The sequence below is a fragment of the Podarcis melisellensis genome, assembly GCF_964234715.1.
Source record: "Podarcis melisellensis genome assembly, chromosome: 2".
In the NCBI taxonomy this organism is placed as follows: domain Eukaryota; kingdom Metazoa; phylum Chordata; class Lepidosauria; order Squamata; family Lacertidae; genus Podarcis; species Podarcis melisellensis.
The window spans coordinates 81,148,794-81,174,985 of NC_138529.1; the positions used below are offsets into that span (position 1 = coordinate 81,148,794).

At 39.6% G+C, this 26,192-nt stretch overlaps 1 protein-coding gene across 9 annotated transcripts in view; it reads right to left on the reverse strand.

The window, feature by feature from the left end:
- The window catches only part of ARHGEF3 (Rho guanine nucleotide exchange factor 3), a 125,042-nt gene that overhangs the window by 17,720 nt on the left and 81,130 nt on the right, over nt 1–26,192 (reverse strand). Inside the window, exon 1 of one of the 9 annotated variants that reach the window (XM_081900002.1) lies at nt 8,812–9,087. The exons of 7 other annotated variants lie outside the window; for them this stretch is intronic. In XM_081900002.1, the coding sequence (XP_081756128.1) occupies nt 8,812–8,907 (96 nt within the window). In that variant the 5' untranslated portion in view covers nt 8,908–9,087. Of the gene's footprint in view, nt 1–8,811; nt 9,091–26,192 lie in introns of those variants that run through there. One more of the 9 variants, XM_081899997.1, reaches the window with a different exon arrangement.

The window sequence follows — 26,192 nt, forward strand, 5'->3', positions numbered from 1 at the left end:
AGTAGATAAATAGGTACCGCTCCAGCGGGAAGGTAAACGGTGTTTCTGTGTGCTGCTCTGGTTCGCCAGAAGTGGCATAGTCATGCTGGCCACATGACCCGGAAGCTGTACGCCGGCTCCCTCGGCCAATAAAGCGAGATGAGCGCCACAACCTCAGAATCAGTCACGACTGGACCTAATGGTCAGGGGTCCCTTTACCATTACACTCTGCATACTGGCATGGTGATGATCACCTTTGCTATAATTAGTATTAGTATATACAATATAATTAGTATTCAGTATAGAGAATTGGGTGCTGTTCATATTCCTGGAATGACCTGGGCATGACCTCAGATAATGAGCAAGAGTATGTGGCTAAAACACCTTTAGATTCCTGCCAGCATTGCTAATTCAAGCTCTTAATCAGTACATGTGGTTAATCTAAAATGCCAACCAGAGCTTTAAGCTGCACAGCACAGCAGAAATATCACAGAAATGTCAGCATCATTAGGCTGAACAGCATTATTTTATTTATTTATAAGATTTCTTACTTGCCCTACACCATAAGGGTCCAGGACAGGTTACAACAATATAACAATATATTAAAGTCAGTTAAAACAATTTACATCAAGAGAGTAGGTTGGATCCCAAAATTCAATTTAAAAATACAATAGTAAAATGAAAAAGTACTTTGCAACCAGAGTACGAATGAATTTTGACAAATATATTAATGTCTTCATTGAAATAATTTGGAGGGTAACATGCTTCAATTTTAGTTCTATTGTATATTATTTACTTAAAACACTTTTACACCACCCTTCATGCTATTCACTGCACATTCCATTCAACAGTACAGCTGATAGGGCTGTACAGATATTAGCCTGAATAAAATCTCTTTGTTATTTTCAAGTAAGAATAATCATTGTCTTTTGGGATCAGAGCCTCACTGTGGGCAGAGCAGAGGCAGTGATAGAGCTGCTGAATCCAAACCTAGCCCATTTCCCAGAGAGGTGCCCACAATTCACTCCTCTGAAGTGCCAGTGGCAACAGGGGAGAGGGGTTCTTGAATCCCACTTTTGAAATGCTCTTTACCAATATAGGAGTTGTGGGAGAGAAAATAGATCACTGTCACCCACATGTGTGGGGTAAATAACAACAACAACAAAATGGCTGGATATATGGATATAGGTTGTTAGACCTTTTTATCCTGCTTAGTTGCATACAGAACTCACCTTTTTCTACCACTCTTGCAATGAACAAGCCATACACTGTTAAGTAAATTTTAAAATGTTGTACTTACAAAATGTTCCAAAGGTCAGATTCATGCATTTATTCAAGCAGCAGCAAGGAAAACGCAGAATACTCTTGGGTAAAGAATACAGAAAGATAGCTTCAAACACGTACTATACTCTAAACTTGGAGCTTCCTTAGGCATTTCTTCCTTGGTCAGTTACATGACACAGAAAAAGGGAACAGGAAGAGAAGGCTTCACTTCTTCCCTCATGGAAAAGATGGGATGTGACCTAGCCAAGTTTAGGAACAGAACTCTCTTGTCTTAACCCCTCCCATGCACTAACTAGCACTCATGCATAGTTATGTTTCACTGCAATTTCCCACAGGAACAACAAACATTTCTTTTATCATTCTGAAATCAAGACAGATCTTGATTCATTTCAGTTGAAGTTCAGTTGATTTTTATCATTTTAAAAAAGTGTGAGTGTGTGTGTGTGTGTGAGAGAGAGAGAGAGAGAGAGAGAGAGAGAGAGAGATTAACTGTTCCTACTTGCAACACTGTTATAATGTTGTTTTTATATTCTTGTAAGTTTCTCTGAATATTATTTGTAATAGAAAAGCGACCTAGAAGCATTTAAAATTAGGTTTTAAATAAATAAATCCAATATTTTGCATTCTCTCTCACACATACTCTTCTTTTTTAAAGGGCTGCAGGAACATGTAGTTTAAACAAAATAATTCAGTTGTTTTAAAACTGTTATGGGTGGGATGGTAGGTGGAATGCATCACACATTCCAAGCACTGTCCAGCTGGTACCTACGATAGTCGCACCAAAACACACAAACTGCAACAAAATCCATTCTGGTTTACAGACATTATGCCCTTTACAAGCTACATTGTACTATGCTCACAAAGTGCTTAAAGGGAAAAGGATACAGATTAGGGTAAACAGGGATAAATCTAGCCCTCTGTGAGGCAGGTAAACAGGATACATAAGAGTTTCCTCGCCAGAAATTCATTTCATGTATTGCAACTAAACAGTTTCAGAAGGGCAAAAAAGAAGTGTGTGTGTACTGAAGGCAATGAGTTTTATGGTACTGATCCCCAGTTATTAAAAGGCTGTTCAAAAACACACCCCATCACCTATATAATTTTAGGAAAATTCCTTCCTGCATCTCAAGTCGCCTCAGAATATCTGCTATTGAGTCTTGATACAACAGGGTGAAGAGTAGATAAATAAGCACAGAGGAGACAAGGAAAGAAACAGGAGGAGAAGCTATAAATATTTCTTTTCTTTTCCTTTTCCTTCCTTTTCAAGAGATGCATGTTTGAAATATTAATTTTCAGTGAACAATGCTGATAAATAAACCTTTTAACAACAACATTGTTTATTGCTTCATGTGTATGTAGCTTTGACTTAAAAATGAAACTATTCAGCTGCCGCACATGAAATGACTTTCTGGGAAGGAAACTCTTTCTCATGTATCCTGTTTACCTGCTTCTCAGAGGGCTAGGTTTATCCATGTTTACCCAAACCTGCATCCTTTTCTCTTCAAGTACTTCATGAGCAAATGACAATGCAACATAAAAAGGGCCCAATGTATGTAAACCAGCGGCTCCTATATGAAGTCACCACATCAAGCAGCTTGCTAAAAATACTTTCAGAGAATCTCAGAGATACAGACTCCTCAGGAAGGAGAGCGTTCATCACTTCCGGATCCTTCACAGCTAGCTTGTCAAAGCACTCTGCACCTATAACTCCTTTAGGCTCACTTTGTTCTGTCCAGAAACCCTCCCAGCCCAGCTTCCATATGCTCTATTGGAGTAATGTTGTCTCAGTCTGCTTCACACTTGGAATCATTTAGCAAGCAGGAACACAGTGAGACGTACCAAAATTGTGAGATGGATCAGTGACAACAGGCCCCTTGTCCAGAGGCCAGAATGTATCTCTCAACTTTGCAGTGGTAGTGATGCTATGCAACTAGAGGCTGTCTATAACAGCTAGCCAGGAAAGTAAAGGCAGCTCTATCCAAAGTCCCTGCAGTCTCTGGTAGCTAGCTCTGAGAGGTCAGAGTGAAGAAACCTCTCACTGAGACAACTTCACCGGAAACAAGAGACATTTGGCTGGATTCAGCTCAGTACAGTGGTACCTCGGGTTAAGAACTTAATTCGTTCTGGAGGTCCGTTCTTAACCTGAAGCACCACTTTAGCTAATGGGGCCTCCTGCTGCCGCTGCTGCATGATTTCTGTTCTCATCCTGAAGCCAAGTTCTTAACCCGAGGTACTATTTCTGTGTTAGCAGAGTCTGTAACCTGAAGCGTCTGTAACCTTAGGTACCACTGTAATTGAGCTGGCGGGAGTCATTGCAATGAGTCCCACTAGCTTGACAGGGCTTCCCCCACTTCTTTGCCTTGAGCTCCTCAGTAGGCTTTGGATGGTTGTAAGACTCCCAAGAAGAGTACATGGAAGGGAGTAGCGGGGAGAATGTTCCATCAGGCAAGCAGAACTGCTTACGCTGATGCAGCAATCTCCTTAAAGTGCTGCTTTGAATTCCACCCGGTGATAGTCACCAACGTGGCTGGTTTTAAAAGAAGATTACACAAATTCATGGAGTATAGGGGTATTATGCTATTATTTATTTATTTATTAAAAACAAAACAAAACTCAAAGTGGTTTACAAAAAGATAAAAAATAGGAATCATGAAAAATTACAGCCATACTCTAACATACAAAACAGATTTAAGTTACCTCAGCTTTCTAAGCATGTGGGTAGGCTTGTCTAAACAAGAATGTTTTTAGCAGGCACCAAAAAGAGTGCAGTGAAGGTGCCTGCTTGATCTCAACAGACAGGAAGTTCCAAAGTGTAGATGCTGCCACACTAAATGATTGAGTTCTTACAAATGCAAAACAGGTATTATGTGGCACCTGTAGTAGTGCCAATTCTGCCAATTGAAGTGGTCAAGTGGGCATGTGTGGGGTAAGGCAATCTCATAAGTAAACTGGTCCCAAGTTGTTAACCCTGATAACTACGTGCTACCTCCCCTGTCAGAGGCAATGCCTCTGAATACCAGTTGCTGAAAACTGAAGGGAGGGAGGGTACTGTTGCACTCAGGCCCTGGCTGTCTGTTTTCCATAGTCATCTGGTTGGCCACTGTGAAAACAGGATGCTGAACTGGATGGGCTACTGGCCAGATGCAGCAGGTTCTTCTTACACGTGCAACTTAATAATTCTCAAACAGTATTTGAAAACTATTAGTCAGCTTGTATGTATCTTAGAGTTTTCTCTCTCTCATGTTTATTGTGGTATCTATTCTCAGATTACCATTTAGACAACTTCACACAACTACCACTAAAAGGTAAAACAGCAGCTCCCCTTAAGAGCATAAGAGCTGGAGCAGGCCAAGAGTCCATCTTTTCTAGCATCCTGTTCTTGCAGTGGCCAACCTGGTGCATATGGGCAGTATGGTGTAGTGTTTAGAGGGAAGCTCAGTGGGTGGCCTTGGGTCAGTCACCTTATTTCAGCTCACAGGATGGTTGTGAGGATGAAATGGGGAGGATGGAGAACCATGTTAACCACCTTAAGCTTCTTGTAGGGAAAGCCTGATAGAAACATTATAATAAATAAATCAAGACCACTTTGTTTACCTACATATGCATATCAATCCTTACTTAAAACAGGGTACTGTCAATAAGAGAAATATGTGAATTTGTTACTTTTAGTAGTACTTGGCCTCACTTGACTCCAATGATTGCCACTCCCTTAGGGCACAACACAGAATTATGGCTTACTAACATTATGAAACTAGATTATAATGCATCAAGTGGCTCTGTTTTTTAGTCTTTATCCCATTACATCATACAGTTCAAAGTTCTTAGTTTTTGCTGGATTAGCCAAAGCTAGAAATTGCTTTGTCCCATTTATTAGCTGGCAGCTTTTTACCACTACTTTGTCTGGTTTCTGTCTAGCAAAAGCAGCAATAATTTTGTAGTAGCTACTGCATAGATACTATTGGCACTACACAAAGAAACAGCCTTTTCTAGAACTTCAGATAAAGTTACTAACTAAATTAATAGCATTATATATGAAAAAGTTGCATGTCTGATTTCATCATTTGAAGATTGGTTTCCTGATTTCCAACAAATTACATGTGGTGTTTCCAGAAAAAAAGGAATGGATTTGCCAGTTTCTGAACACAAATATTGCCCCACATAATTTCTGGGCACATGGAAGAAAATCATAAACAACAAAATTGCCAACTGAAAATACTATGTTAAAAAATGACAGATCTGTTCCACGCAGATAGAAAGTCTAAAGAAGAAATGCATCTCTACTATATAACAAATGTCAGGCTCAAATGTCCTGCTGTCTGCACAACCAGTACAGGTTGCAGTCAGAGATAAAGGCTAACCCAAGTTGTGCAGCACCACAGCAGACTGGAGGCTGTACTGAAACTCGCAGTCCAATCTTCAGTACAGTGACCTAAGAGTCAGGTGACCTAAGCAGCCTATACGGTCTTATCTGGCCTTTATATAACTGCCCGCTCTGGCTGGCCTCCTCAGACAATGTAACTTGTCACTGCATGCTGGCTGAACTGCTAATGGGCTGAATTCCTGCCTTGAGCCCTGTTAGTTCTGGTTCGGAGGAACTAACTACCTGCCTGTCTGCAAGCCCTGACACTAGTAATTGCTCCCCCAACAGAACTTCCATTCTAGACCTCAGTTAATATAATAAAATATTATGTGGAGAATTATCATGCTAGTCGTCTTTTTATTTTCTCTCTCCTCCATTTTTAAATGCATCACACATTCCACAGACCAGGCTATGTCGAGAAGAGCCTCTCCCACTTTCCCCAGTAAGCCCCATCTACACATCATGTAACACCACATAAGTGGAAACCTAGGAAGAAGTAAGGACTGTGGGTTGTAGACAATGAAATCAATGGGCTCATGGAATGACTTCCACTCATGCAACAAACCCCACCTTCTCCTCCACCTGCATGCACCCTCAAATCTGCTCTAAATTCCCACTCTCTGGAGCAGATTTGGAGATAGTGGTGGAGAGGAAGAGAGGAAAGGAAAGGGAAGATCTACTGTCTGAGTAGAACTTGTTCTGCAAGCACAATTACTTCATGGGACACAACCCTGCATATGCTTGGCTTTGCCATACCAACATTCACCAAAAGCTCCACCAGGTTGAGTTTGTTATCTACAGCATCCATTCCACCAGGAGGGAAGGCTAGGACACTGCTGGGCTTCTCCACCTGCTCTGCTGAAAGATGAGCTCCAACAGGCTTCACCCACCCTCAGCTGTCATCTACAGAAGCCTTTTCAAGCAACAGAAGAGGGAGAGGAATGAGGCTGTAGGGGCTTCTCTACCCACTTTGCTATAATACCAGCAAATTTTGACACTGCCTCACCTTGAGATCTTTCAACTTCAGCTGGTTGTTAGAAGAATTCTGCAACTAAGAAACAGTGCTTAAATTTGCTCCCCCCTCCTATTTTTATTTTGTGTTGTGTCTTTGAGATTGTAAGCATGAGGGCAGGTGTTCTCTTATTACTGACATTTATAAACAAACTACAGCTTTCACACCACTCAATATATACACAAATACCTTGTAATAAAGTAAGTTTTTTTAAAAAAAGAATAATCCTGGTATTTACAAATATACACTCCATAGTACAAATTTGTATGAAGAAAGTAACATTTTTTCTTCCTTTTGTAAAATAATTTGATAACAAGATTCAAGAGAGGAATGAGCATATTAACTCCCAGTTTTGTTTTGTGTTTAAATACAAAGAGAATAACACCAAGCCTTTTACTTTACCAGTATTTGTTCAGTTAAGAAACTTGGTGCATATTACTAGCTGACAATGATCCCGGCCAGTTTCAGCTGCCTAAAGCTCACAAAGCAGCAAAGGGTTTTCAAGCTCAAGGATTGCTGATACTCAAAGCTGCTTTGATTAACCATCTAATATCACAAAATCATAGGTGAATGCACCCTCTGAGTGTAAGGTGAACTATACTGGTCTTAATGTCCCTATTAGCAACTTATTAGACAATATACGCATACCCTCCTGCTTCTCAAGAGTTCTGTTTTTAAAATAGCATTTTACTCCATGTTTTTCTATTTGCTTCTCTGCTGTGAAAAGATTTTCCGCTGTTGTGAAGAACTACTCAACTGGTCTTTTATCACTTCTACAGATTAGCAGAGCACTTTCTTCATCATCATAAATGTTTGTGTTTATATAACACTAAAACACATAAATCAGAGCTGCAGAGCTAATCTGCTAAAATAAATTTATTATCATAATCTGAATGAAATACTTTGATTATTACTATTCCATAATTTATGTTCTGGGAGGGGGGAATCAACTCTTACAGCTGATTTAAACAACCCATATAAAACCTTTTTTATACATCTCCAAGAAAGTAAATTGTGGAAACTTATTATATCATACAACTGCATACCTAAGACAGTTCAACAACACCTATTAAGATGAACTTCAAGTGCAAAGGATTGTGTGAAAGAGACAAGGGTGGCAAAATTCCTACAGTATTTGTTTACTAAACATTACATTTTTTCAAAAGGGTCTGCTATTTTTGTGATTTCTGGGCAGACAATGCAACTCTCTTGGTAGTTAAATCTCACTGATAACAATAGGCATATTTCTGAGTAAATATAGCTTTGACTAGGCAGCTAGTAAATTTTATATAGTTAACGGAAATAGCTAATGCTAAAATGCCCCATCACCACAAAAAGCATAGTCATGATGACCTAAATAGTCTCTGAAATAAATATTCATCAATTCATTAACTAGTTAGGATAGGTGATAGATCATAGATAGATAGTCCTTCACAGAAACTCTATTAAAAGGAGTCCAATTTTCTTTATAAAAAACAGAAAAGACCTCACATGGGTTCTAAATATTTTGTGTATTTGGTAAAGAGTTCAATTAAAGCAGTCAGTAACAGCCTCTGCCTGTTGACCACTTGTTCCTGATTCTATTTGTGAACCTGTGAAAATGAAAGTGTTTCAAATAGTCTTACTTAACAAATAAGCATTGAGAACCTAAAGGACTGTACCTGTGAATGCCAATGATTTATTTGAGCATGAAATCTGTTTTCCTATGAAATGCACAATCAACCTTAAAAGAAAACACTAATATATGCATTTCAGTGCATATCTCTCAATTACTTATTCCAGAAATGAATCTTATTTTTATCAAAGCACAGTGCTTTTTTCTATTTAAAAATGTTTAGGGGTACTCTCATTTTGACTCAAGGAAATCACCATTTTATAGTTCAAATCCAGAAAAATAAATATGTACAGTAAATGGACAAAAGTACAAAGATTCACAAAATGTTTAAGGGTATGTGTACCCCTGCGTACCCCCTTGAAACAAGCACCGTCAAAGCATATTCTGCTATCAAATTTATGCTGCTGTAGAGTATAAGCAAAGTTGTGCAGATCCTCTATGTGCAAAATGTGAGAGATCAGTACCGGAGATTCCAAGTTGTTATTCTGCCCCAGGTAAAACAGATTCTTTCAACTAGAAGAAAAACTGCAGTAAAGGCTCTCAAATATCTACCAATCATACCTCTGTTTCTCTTGTTGAGATGCTCGCTGTCTGTACTTCCAGTCCACAGTTTGCTCTTTTGACTGTGAGATAAAATGGATAATCCTTTGCCACCATTGTGGCTGAAGGAGCAGCAGTTTCGGATGTCACAGCTGATTCTGTTGGTCTACCAGCTATGACAGCAAAAGCAAGTCTTCCCTCTGCAGCGTCGTCTCTGGCACGCAGCTGCTGGGGAAATCAAAGTGTGCTCCTGCTGCTGCGCTAGGCTTCTGATAGCATTATCTAAGGCAGCTCTTGTGCTCCACTGAAACAGGAAGCAGAAAAGCTTTTGAGTATGTCAAGCAAGTGTAACTGAATATTGCTCATTACTGAGACCCGCCCACTGACAACAGGATGGGAGGAGGGTGGGCAAGATCAGTACAGACCAGAGGAACACAGCAAATGACTGAAAACTCACTTCAGAAACCAATGGGGAAACATCTGACTAAAGCTCGGGGTACTATTTTCAAAAGGGTGGAAGCAGGAAACAGTGTTCACAGTTCTTGCCTTTCCAAAAAAGTGCTCTTTGATTGCTGGCTCCTTGTCAGCAAAACTGGAAGATGCATTTGACATTGCCACATGAAAGAAAACCACACTTTTTAGCATTTTGCTTAGCTAGCTATATGAATCCGTCCCACATCCTTCATCACTACTGTGGCCTCCTTGCAAATTTTATGCTGGGGAGTTAATATTCCTTTTAAAGAAACATTCAGATATGGGTTTCCCCCACCTGAAATAGTATAATTCTATAAAAGCTGCACCAATTGCCTTTTGAGCACACAGTTCATCTTTTGTATATTAAGAGTGTAAGATGTGGATGATATTTATGAGTGTGTAGAGATATTAAACTTCATTACTTTTATGCCCGTTAAGAAACATCATTGTCTGAAGTGTACTTAACAAATTTGTGCTTTTCTAGAAAAAGCAGGTAAATGCTAACCTTTACTAAGTGCTTTGCTTTGAACTGTTATTATTAGTTTGCCTTTTTCAGCTCCTCCTAAGGGTGTAAGAAACAGGTTTTCCAAAATAGGGAAAAGAAGAATAAGTGTTGTGATGCCCTCTTAATGAAAGAGAAATAAGAGAACTTGACAACAGTAAGTGTCTGTGGTACAGAAAAAAGGAAACCGTGACTCAGAAGAAACAGAAAAAGGAAGGTTAATATTTAAAAATCACTTCCAGGGGAAGACAAATGCAACTTTCCATATATTACTTAATTAGAAAAACTGTCAGTGGTGCAAACATTTTAAAATCAGAACCAAATAACTGTTATAAAACTACATCTTTATGTTGCTTTTGCAGGCTCAAAAATAGTAGCTCCCCTTGAAACATTGTTTATTTTATTTATAAAAACATTATAAGTAACTATTCATTTTAAAAATCCCTATCACACCCTGGAAACAGTGTCAACTGGCTGGCTAAACCAAGTGAGGGTAGCTGATGGGTCTCCAGCCCTCAGGGAGTTAGAGACTTCCCCTGCATGTGACAACAGTCTCCACAGGATTGAGCCGACAAGATCAATAGTGGGTCAAATGGTCAAGATCTCAATCCTCTGCACGTGCTGTAGAGGGAAGTGAGGGGCAGATGGGGCTCATCAACCTGGGAAGGTAGCCCATCTAGGAGAAGGAAAACTGATTCTAAACATCCATTGCCTTGTGTGACATCTTCGGGAGAATAAAGTGCTAAGGAGTAAACCCTACACAAGACTAGAATAGAGTCCCTAAGATGGTTGGATAGCGTCTTGTATGCCTTTTTCCTTCAACTTCTGCATCCAAGCTGGTGCCAAACGTATTGCTCTGCTTTTCTTTGGATCACATCAGCGAGGCCGGTGTGTGTGGGGTTGTCATCTGGTTGGCCCACAGTGCCCAGGCTTGTGCCCTAGGAAAGCCACTTCAGTGCTGCTAATGCATCGGTTTGATTTTACCCCCCGAGGTCCCCTGAGAAACATAGCCACAGGCTACAGCCCTAAACAAACTTCCTAACAATTCAGTCCCACTAAACTAGGTGAGATTTACTTCCAAGATTTGCTGTTTAGGATCAGGCAGCACATGTTCAGTCACATAGCTCTTTCACTGGACAAATGTTTTGGGAAGCCAAAATCCATTGAGCTCAACTGCCTGCGCCAAATGAATTAAACACACTACAGACCAGAGAAAGGTCAGAGAGTGCTTATTTATCAGGTTTTGTAGCTCAAACCATAATCATGTCACCACATCAAGAGAGCGCCAAAATAACTTCTGACTTCTGAGAAACCCCCTTACGGGGAAAAAAACCCATGATGATTTCCCATCTCACTGCAAATATTCAAGTATTCCAAGCCATTACAAATTTCAAAAGAACTGAAGAGATTATAGAGATAGATACACCAAGTTTATGAATGAACCCACGCACCCCATTCAACGTTACTGAAAGTGCAATTATTTCTTTCCAAAGAACAGCACAGGCAGCCTGGGTCACAATCTGTTCACTTATACAAAATGGGTTATATAAAGTTCTGCACATTCTAACTAAAATGACCCCTCAATGCCATGGCAAAGGAGACCATTATAAGACTCCAGTGACCTATATGTTTCACTCCACCTTTTAGGGAGTGACACACGAGGGTATATGATAAAGGCAGTGAATTATAAGGTATATGTCAAATACATATTTGACATACATACATATATTTGACATATATACATATTTGACATACATACATATTTGCTGCCAAGGAGTGTGGTGGAGTCTCCTTCTTTGGAGGTCTTTAAGCAGAGGCTTGACAACCATATGTCAGGAGTGCTCTGATGGTGTTTCCTGCTTGGCAGGGGGTTGGACTCGAAGGCCCTTGTGGTCTCTTCCAACTCTATGATTCTATGATTCTATAATTCTATACATTTCGTGCAACAAAGAAAAATGGCAATGGACTAAACAACCTCATAACAAAATCTGAACAATTCAATAAAGACAGATTGCTGGGCTCCAGCCATGCTGGGCACAGGTCATGTTCCTAACCCTACTCATCTTGCAAAAATATGCCAAGGTAGGTATCTTTTTATTAATATAACAGAGTTAATAAAGCAATTCTGAAGGGAAAATAAGAAACTCCCTGTCTATAGATACCAGACAGACACCTTCACTTTACTCTTTTCAGTGCTTGCTTAATACATTTTTGTTTAGATAAGCTTATCCAGACACGTAGATACTGGTGTATTTCACTTTCTTTCACTGTTAATTTTGATTACTTCTAAATGTTTTCAGAGATTTTTATTGATAATTTCAGTATTTCCTGCAAATTCCTTAGAGGTATTTCTACCATCAAGTGGTGTATACATTTTGTTAACCAATTAATAAAGTAATACAAGTTCTACATTCAGAATTAATTTTTAGAGTAATACTTCTCCCTATCCAGAAAAATCTTTAACAGTACAGGATGAACAGAGTGATTTGGCAAAAAAACCCCACCATTTCAGTAAGACCAGGATTTTCAGGGAATCACAGAATATGTAGTACCCATTAAACAAACACAGGATATCCTATACTTAAAGCACCTCAAACATCTGCCCAGTGCCCCCTTTGCTCCCACATAGTTTTTGTAAATCTGCAAGGAAGGAAAATCTACACTTTCTCTGGACAGCTTATACCACCACTAAACTGCTTTTCTAGGTTTAAAAAAATCCTAACATAAAATCCTGGGCCTACCACCTTATAGCTCAAAACTCTTTCTTTCCTATGCAGTGCTACCTCGGGTAACATACGCTTCAGGTTACAGACACTTCAGGTTACAGACTCTGCTAACCCAGAAATAGTACCTCGGGATAAGAACTTTGCTTCAGGATGAGAACAGAAATCGTGTTCCGGTGGCGCAGCAGCAGCGGGAGACCCCATTAGCTAAAGTGGTGCTTCAGGTTAAGAATAGTGTCAGGTTAAGAATGGACCTCCAGAACGAATTACCGGTAAGTACTTAACCCGAGGTACCACTGTATTGAGCAGGCAGAGTATTCACCACTGTCTATTTTCTAACAGACATCTTTTTAGAAGAGAGCATTAAGCAAATCCCTTCTTAATTGGCCGAAATCTATAGACCTAACATTACCTGTCACTCATATTTAAAACTTTATTCTTAACCATTTCTGATTTGTTGGAAGAACCCAAATGCCCTGAGCTGGACCCAGTTGGATTTATTGCCCCGCCCATTTTGCTTTAAAATATTACTGTTCTCTGTGGCATGCAGGTGATTTCCTCCTTCCACCCCCGGTTCTGTTCTTATTTTACTCCTCCTCCCTTGAAGCCTAACAGCCAGGGTCTTCTAGCATGTCTGACTGTACAGCAATATAGACAGAATAGTATTTATTTATTTATTACATCAATATCCTCCATTTTACCTTCACAGCAGCCTTCTGGGATAGGTTAGACTGAGAGACAGTGACTGGCCCAACGACAACCAGTGACCTTCATGGCTAATCTGAAATTTGAATCCTGGTCTCCTGGCTCAGTTGTTCCCTTATTGAGCATAGATCCTTTCATAGTTTCCATAACCCCATAGTTGCTATGGTATTTCAGGGGAATGCAAACATGAGTAGCAGGAGGTGGAAAGGAACTGTACCCTACTGACATATTACGCTACATTCTGTAAAGAATGCATAGGTTTATACTTCATTGCCCTTTGTAATTGAAATTCACATGCTATATATATTTTCATTTGAAGATGCATTGTGAAATAACTTCCTTCTGGAGACTTACTTCTGTGTTTAGCATAAAGACAATACAGAACTGCTGGACCACACACAGTCTTGGATATTGTTTTAGGGTTGCCATATGTTGCAAAAACTGTTTTGTTTTGCAATTTTGCCAAAAAAGCTCCCCAACTTTTTTGTACCAACAAAAATTAGCATAAGACTACCTAATTGCAGTTATTTCAGGTTTGGCCTCCTTCATCTCACTGCTATAATGATTGATAACCCACTGAAAACATACGGTAATAGGCAACTTGAGGCTTCCCTTCCCACTTAACACTACAGCAATACAAACTACACTAAATGATGGTCCTTCTACATGGTGGTCCTTCACTAAGGAACTCAAAAGGTGTGGTGGGACAAGGCCAAATAGTCCCTTTAGAAGTAACCTTTTTAGTAAATAATTATCTACACAATATACTTTTTATTTGGAAATTGTTTTTTGCAAACTTTAATTCCAAAGTAAATTCCCAACCCAGTATTAAAATTTCCCCAAAGAGCACTTTCAAAAAAGAACTTTTTGAAAATTAACTGTACCCAACCAACTCAGCCGTTCATCATGTTTTATTCCAGATCATGACAACCAATTTTGGAACAATATGTAACAAAAACCACTTTCTAATGAGTCAGATTCATGTTGTTTCTGATCAAAAACTGATTTGCAAAAGAATCCTAAAGTGTATCAAGCAAAGCAATTTCCCAGCACTGGTAATTAGTATTTTGAGAAGAAAACAGAGGCACTACTGCTAAGCTACTACCTCTTCCTAAAACCCACAGCTATTCCCTGTATTTATACTAAAAACTATGTATAAATATACAGATTAAGTATCTGTGGACAAGCAAACAGTGTGAGCTGGCATCATTTTCCAAAAGCAGGTGTATATCACACCCATGACTGCATCTTGCCAGCTAGATGCAGAAACCTCACAACTTCTTCCTCTCTCATTGGCATCACAAGCCTCCCACAAGCAGGTGGGGTGTCCAGTAGCTAGTAGTCACCAACTATTAGCCACCAGCCATCAAAAGCAGTCAAGCTGAATGGAAATCTGGAGCAATAGTCATCTCCTGACTTTGCTTGGCCATAATGTTACTTATGGGTTGAATGAGATCCAGCTGCTCAGCTCTACCCCAGAGGACCTGCTGCCTAGCAACTGCATGCAAGGGAAGATCTCTTCCACCATCAGCTGAGCAAGTTCCAGCTGTTCAGCCCTACTCCCATGGATTTGGTGGGAGCTGCTGCTTTGTATGGTACCAGGAAAGGACAAGAATAATCCTGGTTCCATAGGGACACCATGCAATTAATCTTCCTCTACTAGATTAGGAAGTGATTTTATTTTAAGAATCTTTCATAAGCTGCTTTAACAGCCTCACAAAATTATAAGGTGGGATATAAGTATTTGAAATGCATACATACATATAAGATACTTGTCATATATAATTTAAAATATAATTTAAAATCAAAATGAATTAGCAAATGCAGACATTTAAAGATCTCAACTACAAGCTAGAAAAAGGAAATGAAAGGAGAACACCAACCTCCATATTGAGATATCCTATTGTGGTTCCATACATAGTATACTGAGAAATTCTTCCAACTTTGTTTTGGGGCACTCATTTTCATTGTGGATCAATAGCTTTCCAAAAGTTGGTTTCTTTATTGCCAAAATTGACCCTGTTAGCATAAAGCCCAGGTTAACATGTCATTCAAAACCTTGGCTTAGGGCCCTTACTGGGAAACCCAGCCAGATGGGGGAAGGTATAAATAAATTATTATTATTATTATTATTATTATTACTACTACTACTACTCTTATTAACTGAGGGTGCATTTTGCAACAAGTTATTGACACAGTAATAGTGAATTAGTGGTGGATTTATTCTGCTTTACTTTGTTCTGTGACCCCATAATATTCTGCTGAAATCATTCCCCCAAGTCCAGAGAACCCTGAATACAACAACAGGTTGCACTCCATCTCCTGCCCCAACTGATCAAAGCATAAGACACTGATATAATGAACTGTAATTGCAACAGACTATCACAATGCATATTTTGTTCTGGAAAGTGATTACAATAGGAACCAAGTGGCATACATTATGAAAATATATTGGTGTTTAATTGTGTAGGTGCTGTGGACCTCATGGTATCTGAATCTGCAAATCATTCATCTGTTTTTCTGATGTTACTGAAACAAAGAATACAAATAATTCATGTACCTAATGGTGAATCACATTTACATACCTAATGGCTCGGGATATAGCTATGTTTAATAATCTGCAAATTTTGTCAGGAAGATTGGAAATAGTTGTTTCTATAAAGCGTTGTCTACACAGTAAAATTACCATACAAATTAGGAGCCAGATTCCCACGCCAACTATAAGGGTCCCTCTAGCAAGCCGACTACAGCTGCCCAATGACCTATGCTGTAAAAAGAGCCAGGGGGTTGATCTTTTCCTACATCTTTTCCCCTCCACTAATGACATGATTGGCACCCCAGATGAGGTAGGCTCCAGGACAAATAGAGCAATACGTCTTTCCTTCAGAACTCAAGCAAGAGCCAATCAAGAAGAACTTCATGCACAGAGGAATTGCCCTTAGAGGTAGGACAGCTGGTCCGTCATGGTGTCTTGAGGCAGAAGGGTCTGCTGTAGCTCTGGTGATGCATCTAGTGGGAGCCAATACAGCTGTCGGGTTGTTGGGTTACAGACTCCGCTAACCCGGAAGTAGTACCTCAGGTTAAGAACTTTACCTCAGGATGAGAACAGAAATTGTGCACCGCTGGTACGGCAGCGGCAGGAGGCCCTATTAGCTAAAGTGGTACGTCAGGTTAAGAACAGTTTCAGGTTAAGAACAGACCTCTGAAGCGAATTAAGTTCGTAACCAGAGGTACCACTGTACTTACCTTGTGGATATAACAGGAACTATTTGTCTGTAATCTGGCAGCTTTAATTCACTCTGGAGAGGCAGACTTAATCTGCCTCTGTCAAAGGGTGGAGGGGGCAATCTCTAGTTTACCCCTAAGAATAAATGGGGAACACAGAGCTTCATTTTATTCAGAACAGCTTGGAATCTGAATTACAAATTGAAGCAGACAGAAAAGAGAGTGACTTAGAAACTATCAGAATTTTAAAAACACACATACAGAGATACAGATACAAATAAATAAATAAATAAATAAATAAATAAATAAATAAATAAATAAATATATGATGCATGACGTTTATGGCTATTGCATTTTATTCCATTCCTCCAGGTTCAACAGATCATCCAATTCATCTTGCATAATTTCTTGGGTCTCTTCTTTATCAATATTGCCTCTTAACTTGATGTTATCTATATTCCCCACACCCTGCCAATACTCTTCTACTCCACACTATCTTAAGAGCAATTTCTGAAAAGCTCCACCGTCTTACTCTTATTTTCAGTCATTACAAAATGGGAACAAACAGCTAATCTGTCACAACTTTTTACTAAAAGGAATGGAAATTTTTCTAATAAAAGCAGATGGAGAGTGCCCCATTTCAAAAGTACTGCCTGAGGCAAGATCAAGTCCAGTCTGCTATGCAGTGAAAGGGAAAGCCCCTTTTCAAAGAACATCCAAGGAAAAAGAAGTTCAAAAGGAGCAGAAAGAATTTTAAAAGCTTGTTTTCTTGTTTAGAAATTCATTTCTAAATAGTAGAAGCTAGGTACTCCCAAGCACTGGTGCTCACACTTTCTTTGAGAGCCAGTGTGGTGTAGTGGTTAAGAGCGGTAGTCTCTAATCTGGGGAACCGGGTTCGCGTCTCCGCTCCTCCACATGCAGCTGCTGGGTGACCTTGGGCCAGTCACACTTCTGTGAAGTCTCTCAGCCCCACTCACCTCACAGAGTGTTTGTTGTGGGGGAGGAAGGGAAAGGAGAATGTTAGCCGCTTTGAGACTCCTTAAAGGGAGTGAAAGGCGGGATATCAAATCCAAACTCTTCTTCTTCTTCTTCTATATTCTATATATAAAATCAAGTGCTAACAACAGAAGTCACAGTAAAGAGGTGGTAGGAACTTATTTGCTGGCTACTTTATGGAAATTACTCATCTCTTCCTTTTGTTTTCCTCTTCCTCTTCCTAGCCAAAGGAAACATCAATCCCCTGGATCATGTTTTAATTACATTAAAATTCATTACCTCATTCCACTATGTAACTGGTAAGAATGTAAGAATAGCCCTGCAGGATCCAGCCAATGACCCATCCAGTTCAATATCCTGTTCTTACAGTAACCAACCAGATGCCATACAATCATTTCGGTTCTTCTTTTCCAAACCTTTTCTAACTCTACAGTAGAATTTCTGAGATTCAGCAAGCAAAACTGAATGCAGTATTAAAACTACAGCTTCAACAAAAGATTTGTATAATGGCATGATGATACTTGGCAGTTCTTTTTTCAATCCCTTTCCCTTTTTCACAGCTACTGCACATTCCACACTTTATTATTTATTTCTAACATTCTTATTGGTTTTCTGTCCATATTTGAAAGTTCAAAGCAGAAAGTTATTGCATGCATAAATTAAGAGGGGGATGCAGCATGTAACCATCTAGGCATGTAATGCTACTTGCATCAGGGGAGGAGCAAGCAAGAGTAACTAGGCTATATGCATTAGCACATTGTTTGTGTACCCTATTGTACCCTATGACTTTTAACAATAATTTTATAGTTGGTTGATTTTTTTATTTGTTTTGTTTTAGAGCTTGTGGGCTGGATTTAACTACCCCATTCCATTAGCTGAAGCTGGCATGAGGACTCTTGTCAGTGCAATGGGCTCCCCCCCCCTTCTCCCTATGTACCTCCTCTAGATATACTCTGGAGGGTCAGGAGAACCACCAGAACACTGCTGGGGGTGGGGGCAGGGGTGGGAGAGACAGACAATGGTGTCTTATTCTGTTTTTATCTTCTATCTCATTTCACTGGCTTTATGCTGTGAAGAAGTCTATAAATATGTTAAATAAAAATAATATTGTGATTTTTGCTTTCTCATCTTCCTTCCCTAGTCGTTTTCTCCTCATTTATTCTTTTATTGTATCCTCAGTTTTATCTCTTATTCCTCTCTCTCCTATGTTCCTCAAGTACGGACCACACTCATGACATACCACTTGTCCCTTTACAACACTGCACAAAATTTGGCCCTTCCTTGCTCTCCTTAATTCCTCACACCAAGTCCTTCTCAGCTCCTAGATCCAAGTCCATTTCCTTGTCCTTACATTGAGCCTTCCAAGAACTTGGGTTCCCTTTCCTCTCTTTTACATTTAAGTTTATTATATCCAGATACAATGCTGCCCATGACTTTTATGCCACCAAGCTCATCTATCCAAAGATCTGTTCCCTGAAATTATGCCCACCTAAGAATTAGAGGCAATTCTAATTCTAGGAAAGGTGGCAGTGCTATCCATAATCTCCACTTTCCATTCTGTGGTTGGTTTCTGAAAAAAGCCTCTGTTCTTTGGGCTGAATAAATGGATCTTGGAAAGGGATTCTTGTTGCAACTACAGTACTAACTAAATTAACATTAATTGCTTCTTTTTTGTCATATCAGCGAAACCATGCTAAAAAAGAAGAAGACAGTACTACATGTTAAACCACAGATACGCCCTGACAATTATGTCAATTTTAGTTCAGTTCTCTGATGACAGTAGAGTTTGGCAGAAGAAAACAAATGCAAAACTGCATCAATGAAGCTTTCCCTCCTTGATAAATATGCAAGAATTATTATTGGTTTTGTCCAGTAGTTAACATACAATGGGGAGAAATAAAGAGGACTTTGTATAGTCTTGATCTATTTTCATATTTTCATGTGGATAATATGGTTCATGTTAAGTACTGAATTATCTGGCAGGCCTGACTCTGAAAAAGGAGAAACAAAACAAAACAAATAAAAATGAGAAAATTCCTTCTAGTAGCACCTTAGAGACCAAGTTATTGGTATGAGCTTTTGTGTGCATGCACCCTTCTTTTATTTTGTTTCGACTACGGCAGACCAACACGGCTACCTACCAGTAACTTTGAAAAAGGAGGTTATGTACAAAATTGATTAAAGCATTCTTGTTTCCATAAAAAATAAAAAGGTATTCCCTGTTTTTTGAATATACTAGATATTAGCTTCATGAAATGTTTACAAATGTCATATGCTTACATCGTACTGTATATCTAACCTTGCTGTTCCTTGAGTCAAACATTCCGCTCCTTAAAAGGCCAGGGATACATCTTTGTGCTCTTGTTGGGCTGTTTTGTTTAGTTTTTTTAAAAACAAACCTCTCAGGAAGAATACATTGGTTTAACACAGACACATGCAAAACAGTTCCTTCCTCCTCAAGCAGTTAAAACTGGCCTCAATTACAAAGTAGGAAATAACGAGAAGTTCCTGAAGGATAAGGAAAATGTGGCCTTTAGATTTAATTCAAAGGTGTTGCTTCTTCCTTTTGAATATAATTGTGTATATTTTATCTCCCCAAACTGGAAATTTAGGAATAGAAGAACTAATATCAGCATACACTATTCTCTCATTTCTTTTCGTATTTATTTAAATCGAAAATATCTAAGGTCAATAAAACCTTATCATAAATACAATAAAGTCTTACACAGTTTTTTCAGGCAAGATCCATTGGCTGACAAATACACAATTTTATCTAACCCCCAGCATTGTTGAGTATAGTAAAGTAATCAGTTGAAATGAGATGTAGTGGTAGAGGCTAAGTTGCTCTGCCAACACAATCATGAAGGAATCTAAAATTGTTCCTCCAGACCATTTGCAATCCCCATGTCTCCCTAAGGATACAAGACACCATGATAACAAGTATCTGCTATCTGCAGCTTTGCTATCTGTACCTGATGCATAGCCAGGATTCCTGTCTGTGCATTCTGTCCCAACACCTTGTGCAATAGTTGCTTGGAAAGATAGGAAATTTGGGGAGAAAATGAGTGACATAGAAAGGAAAAGGATAAAGCACTCCCATCCCTGTGACACACACACTTGTCTGCCCACTGTTTATTTCAGTCCAAGCAACTGATTTAAAACAACACAATGGAAATTTATGCATAACTCTGTAAAAGACGTGGCTTGGCTTTAAGTCTCCACTTGACACAAAGGGTTGCAGTACCCCACCGCCGGCGCCATGAAGCTGGTGAATAACCCACTGGGCTACTGCCACCTGGAATTTTGGGCTCATAGGGGATGTGGGCCTGAATGCTCAAGGAAACCAAACAGTATTGCTAACAGCCATCACAATCTCAACCCCAGCCCTCCACACCCACAGGACACGGGGTCTGGTAATCATTACATCAGCCTTGTCTGGATCAGATTCAATCAGTTTGCCTGTGTCCTTGGGTGTAGCATCAGTCATCCAGGCCGATAAAGTCTTGCAGGTCTAGGCTCTTTTAGTCTCATATTTATTTTCAATAGCTTGCCTAAAGCCATCTGATTCATGTGTCCATTCCAAGCAGCCTCAGCTGGGATCACTCGCTCTACAGAGTCAACATTTCAGCTAGTAATTCAACTGGAATGTCAGGGTCATGAATCCAGTCAGACCTACATACCCAGTGACTCATCGGAGAAGCCTCAACCTCTGCTGCTTTCCCCCTTGATCTGCTTTTAAAAGTCTGCACAAATTGCCTTCTGTTATAAAGTACTTGGCATGTACCTGCCATATTTTAAAGAATTATTACCTCCCTCATGCCAGACATCTCTGTCTTGTGCACCACATCATAGCTCTGTCAGCTCAGCAAACGTTTTGTTGAAAAAGACCATATTAGAATATCTTTGGGAAGGCAAGCCAGAAATGAAGCCATTTGTGTTCAGGATGCTGGTTTGATTTAATAACATTCTTCCATGCAAAGGTCTGTACAGAAATGTCTTGTTTCTTAATTATGCACTAACAGTCAAACACAGTCACACACATTGTGTGGATGGAGACTGAAAATGGAGAATGTGCACTTCCCTAAAATGAGGAAGGCAAGAAAGCAGCCAGCAATGTCAATATTCACCGATCTAAGCAAAATAGGCCTCTTAGAGTAGAACACAGACCCAACAGCAGCTTGGGAGCTGGACCCAACAAAACTATGAAAGAAATCTGCATGGGAGCAAAGTTGCACATCGGTGCCAAGTTAGTGCTGATCACTAACTACCTTCCTCCCAAAAGAACCAACCTTTCTTTGGGAGTGCAATATAAATTTAATTTAAATAAAACAATAAATATTTCAATGACAGACTGCTACCAGGCAGTCCCCCCTCTTCAATCCTAGCAGGTGGCCTGGGGCATGTAACTGCTCAGCAAGGCTCCCTAGTTGACTCCAAAATAGGGGAAGTGGTTGAACTGCCGGCATTTGGACCACGCAAGGTCAACCAAGTGCCAGCCAAAGCAATACAGTCAGAGAACCTACTTTAGACTAAGGAACCATTCTTTCAAGTTCTCCACTGTGGGGCAAATATCAGCACTACCTGTGATTCCTATACTGTATTCATCATCTTAACCACATTCAGTACAGTAGTTGAATCCATCCAGGTCGCTTGTGTCAGGCAAGTGTGGCAATGACTCCATATTCTGCTAGTTTGGACACTGGCCTTTCACATAGGTCCCCCACCTCAGGACAAGTATAGCCAACAGGATGACCTCCAGATGTTGCTGAAGTCCAACTCTGCCAAGCACAGAGGTCATTTAAAGGGTTAAGTTAAACCACCATATGCTTGAGAGGTTTTGACTGAACTTGATGCTGGACCTTCACTAAATGCTAAGGTGTATCTGTTTCCCTTATTTTTACCAAGGATTTTGCTCCCAGTTGAGCTTTTCAAGAGTCGCTTTACAAATGGATTTTGTATGCATTAGGATACCAGAAATCACTTCATTTAAAGATTAAGAAATCACTTTGGCACTGGAATCAATTAATACAGCACATTAATTCTCACTGATGAGTGATCTGGAGTGCTGATTGATGAAGGTATCTAGTTTTATTTACAAATTCCTGTGATAAAATAAAGTGAAGCATGTGTACACACAATGTGTTTATATTAGATGCATATTTTATCAGTTCTACTTCTATACACGAGTAAATCATACTAGTTATATATTATTTAGGGTATACAAAAACATATTCAATGCACATTGCCTCATGGGTATTAATAGAGTGCAATATTATATGTATCAACCTATATAATTATGATTCTATCATGCCGTAAAGTACAATAGAACCTTGGGTTGCGAATGTGATCCGTGTGGGAGGCACGTTCGCAACCCACAGCGTTCGCAATCCACAGTCTGCGCACGCACGAGTCACAATTCAACACTTTTGCGCATGAGCAAAGCGCCAAAACCTGAAAGTAACCCATTCCGGTACTTCAGGGTTCGGCATGGTGTGCAACCCAAAAACATGTAACCTGAAGTGTCTGTAACCTGAGGTACCGCTGTATAAGAATAAACGTGCTGCATGTCAGAAAGAAGACTAATTCATACTTAAGACTGCAGGGCTAGAAACCTAAGTGCAATTTTTAAAAACCTGGAATGGCTACCCTGCAATTGAATGTGTAGTCATTTGTTGCAGAAGCTTTCTTTTATTGTGTAAAGTGGTTCCTTCTTAGATTGGCTGTTTCATGACGGGCAGGAAAGATGACAATCAAACTGCCTTTAATCCTACATATGCCAGTTTAAATGCTGCACCTCTAATAAATCAGCTTAAATAACCCACCTATCTACAGGTGAGATGTGGTGAGTGGCAACTGGAGAGGTTTTTCAGTGGTGCCCTCTCGTCTCTGAAATGCCCCACCAAAAAGGGTTGTCTGGCATCTACATGCATGTCATTAAGGAGCAAGGTCATGGCCAGCCCAGCCATAAGGAGCTGAGGGGCAGCAGATCCCCTGTGCTTGTCGGCCACCACCTCCTCCTCCACTGTGTGCCCACCTGCTGCTGCTTGTCATGCACCTGTCACTGCCAGGTGGGCAGCAGAGGAGGAGGAAGTGGCCTCTAGCGGCCAAATGTTCTGGGCCAGCCCCATGCAAGGTGAAGATGCTTTTATTTCTCTAGTCTTTTGAAGAATTTATAGAATTCTTAGTTTTCTTTTGTACTTTTAAAAGCAGCTGAGATAACAGTTGCTGTTTCATGTGTTGGTGTCTGCTTCTTGTGGTTTAGTTTCAGTAGTTCTTATATTTTATTTATGTTGCGTTTCACACTGTTAGCTGCTCTAGCAAATTCTAGAGGCTGAATATGTGTGATCTATAAATATTGTATTTGTGTTTGTTACTTAAATTTGGAGAGGGAACCTAATACAGAGATGAAGACTGGAAGGAGTATCTTGGCATCGAACCACAAATCTGTCTAGGAGACACCTTCTAAGACTGGTATGAAAATTCTGCTCAGAAATAAACACACTGCATTAATACATTGCCAAGCAGGCGGCAGATCACACAAACTAAAATAGCAACACAGTTCAGCGCACAGCTGGAGAAGAGATGTGCAGGAGGGAAATACACTGCTCGATGGTGTAGTCATACAAAGGTAACAAATGAGACCCATTTACAGGAAAAGGAAGTTGCCTCTATTATAACCACTTGTTTTTTAAAGGAATTGTTGTTTTTAATTCAACCTGCTTCACACTCAGGATAAACCCTGCAAAATATATTTAATAAGCAGTAGCCATAACAGTCTTCCCTAATCTGATTCTTTCCAGATTGAACTACAATTCCCAGTAGCCATCGGCTGCAAGAACATATTGATTTAGACTATATAAATTACTAGATTCTGTCAGAGAAATCTCAGCCCTCATAGTAGTCAGGGAGCATGCATAAATTAGGATACATCTTGTCAGGAGCTGCTGGGGTTCATTTGATGCTGCCTCCCGGTTGGTCCTTCAGATTGGACTACTGGTGCTGGCCTACAGCTCCTGGCTGACCTGAGAATACTGTCTCTGGCCCAGTGCAGCATAAACTTCTGCATGAGTGCTAAGAAACCTCATTCTATGAGTTGTATCCAACTAAGTTATGTACAGAATGGACCCATTGAAATAAATGGATTTATGTAATCCATTCGTTGATTTCAATGGATCTACTTTGCAAATGATTTACTTGGATAAAAAAAAATCGTTTTAAAAACAGTTTGGGTAGTGGGTAAGGACTGGGATGGCAACATGCACCACAGCAACCTTCGAAAAAGTTCTTTAAAATGCACGTATCTAAGGGCAACATCTTATAGTATGCTTTGCATTCCAGTATAAAAACACAAACACAAAATGCATATTTTAAAATAATAAGAATAACAACTCAAAATAATTAATTTTAAAGTTAAAATGAGAGAGAATATTTAAGGAATGGAATTATAAACCTAATAAGCAAGCAAATTACAGCTTGCATATTACTGACTTCTTTCTATATATTCCTCTCTCATCACTTGCAACAAGGATTTTATAAAAGCAAATCACCAAATGTGATGATGCATATGCTCTGTCCTACGTTATTGTCTATAGCATTATCATGCAGGAAGCTGTTCTAATTTCTTAGCATTCAACTCTAAAATAAGCCACATGTCATATTTTCTTCAAACAAAAGCAGAAAAGTAGCAAAAAAGAGAAGACCAGTCATCTTAAATTTCTGACTTAACCCTTAAATAGCAAGTAGAGCAGAAGAAAAGTTATATCTGGTACAATTGTTTCATGCCAGTAAACAATAAAAGGAAAATCAGATCTTTCATTACCAGTTAATCAGAGTGTTACATAATGCCCCTGCAGCCACATGTGTAACCAACAAGGTTAAAAAGCTGAGATCCTGTTACATAGGGCCATCTGAAGAAGGAATTAAACTTTTTACAAAGTCAGTCATCTTTATACTTTGGGCACATATATGTTTAGACCAAGTACCCTGGGAATGCTCCATTCTCAACATCTTCTAAATCAGGTAGTCAATAATTTAGTAACTTCTTTTTAATGTCATGTTGGAAGCATATTCATTTCTTAATCATCAGATAATTTAACACTGCAACTTTCATTTTCTGCATAGATTCAAGAAAGCACATTAATAAAATGAACTGTGTGCCCAAGAAGTGCAAAACAGTCAGTTTAATTTAGTAGAAGATTCCTGATAACCAATGTTTGTCTAGCAAGAAGACCATTAAAAATAAAAGGGGGGGGGCAAGGATGTTAATCGGTAGAGTTTGACTAGGGAACTGGAAAATCATCCTGTTCCAATTACTCTTACAACTATAGAACTAATACTTCAAATTATAGCAGCGTTTACAAATACTGGTTTGATAACCAGTGGTTACTAGTTGTTCTCTAGTGTTCATATTGTTGTGCACACCCCAGTTTCCAAGCAGTGAGAGGTTTTAGGGGTGCCAAAGCATACATTTGGTTCCCCTAGAATAATGGCAGAATGGAGACTGTGATGTCTTTAAGAGCCTAAGAAGAGCCGGCTGGATTAGGCCAATGGCCAATCTAGTCCAACATCTTTTTCTCACAGTAGCTGAACAGTTGCCTGAGGAAAGCCCACAAGAAGGTTGCCAGAAACTGGTACAGTGGTACCTCGGGTTAGACGCTTCAGGTTACAGACTCCACTTACCCAGAAATAGTACCTTGTGTTAAGAACTTTGCTTCAGGATGAGAACAGAAATCGCATGGCGGCGGTGCAGCAGCAGCGGGAGGCCCCATTAGCTAAAG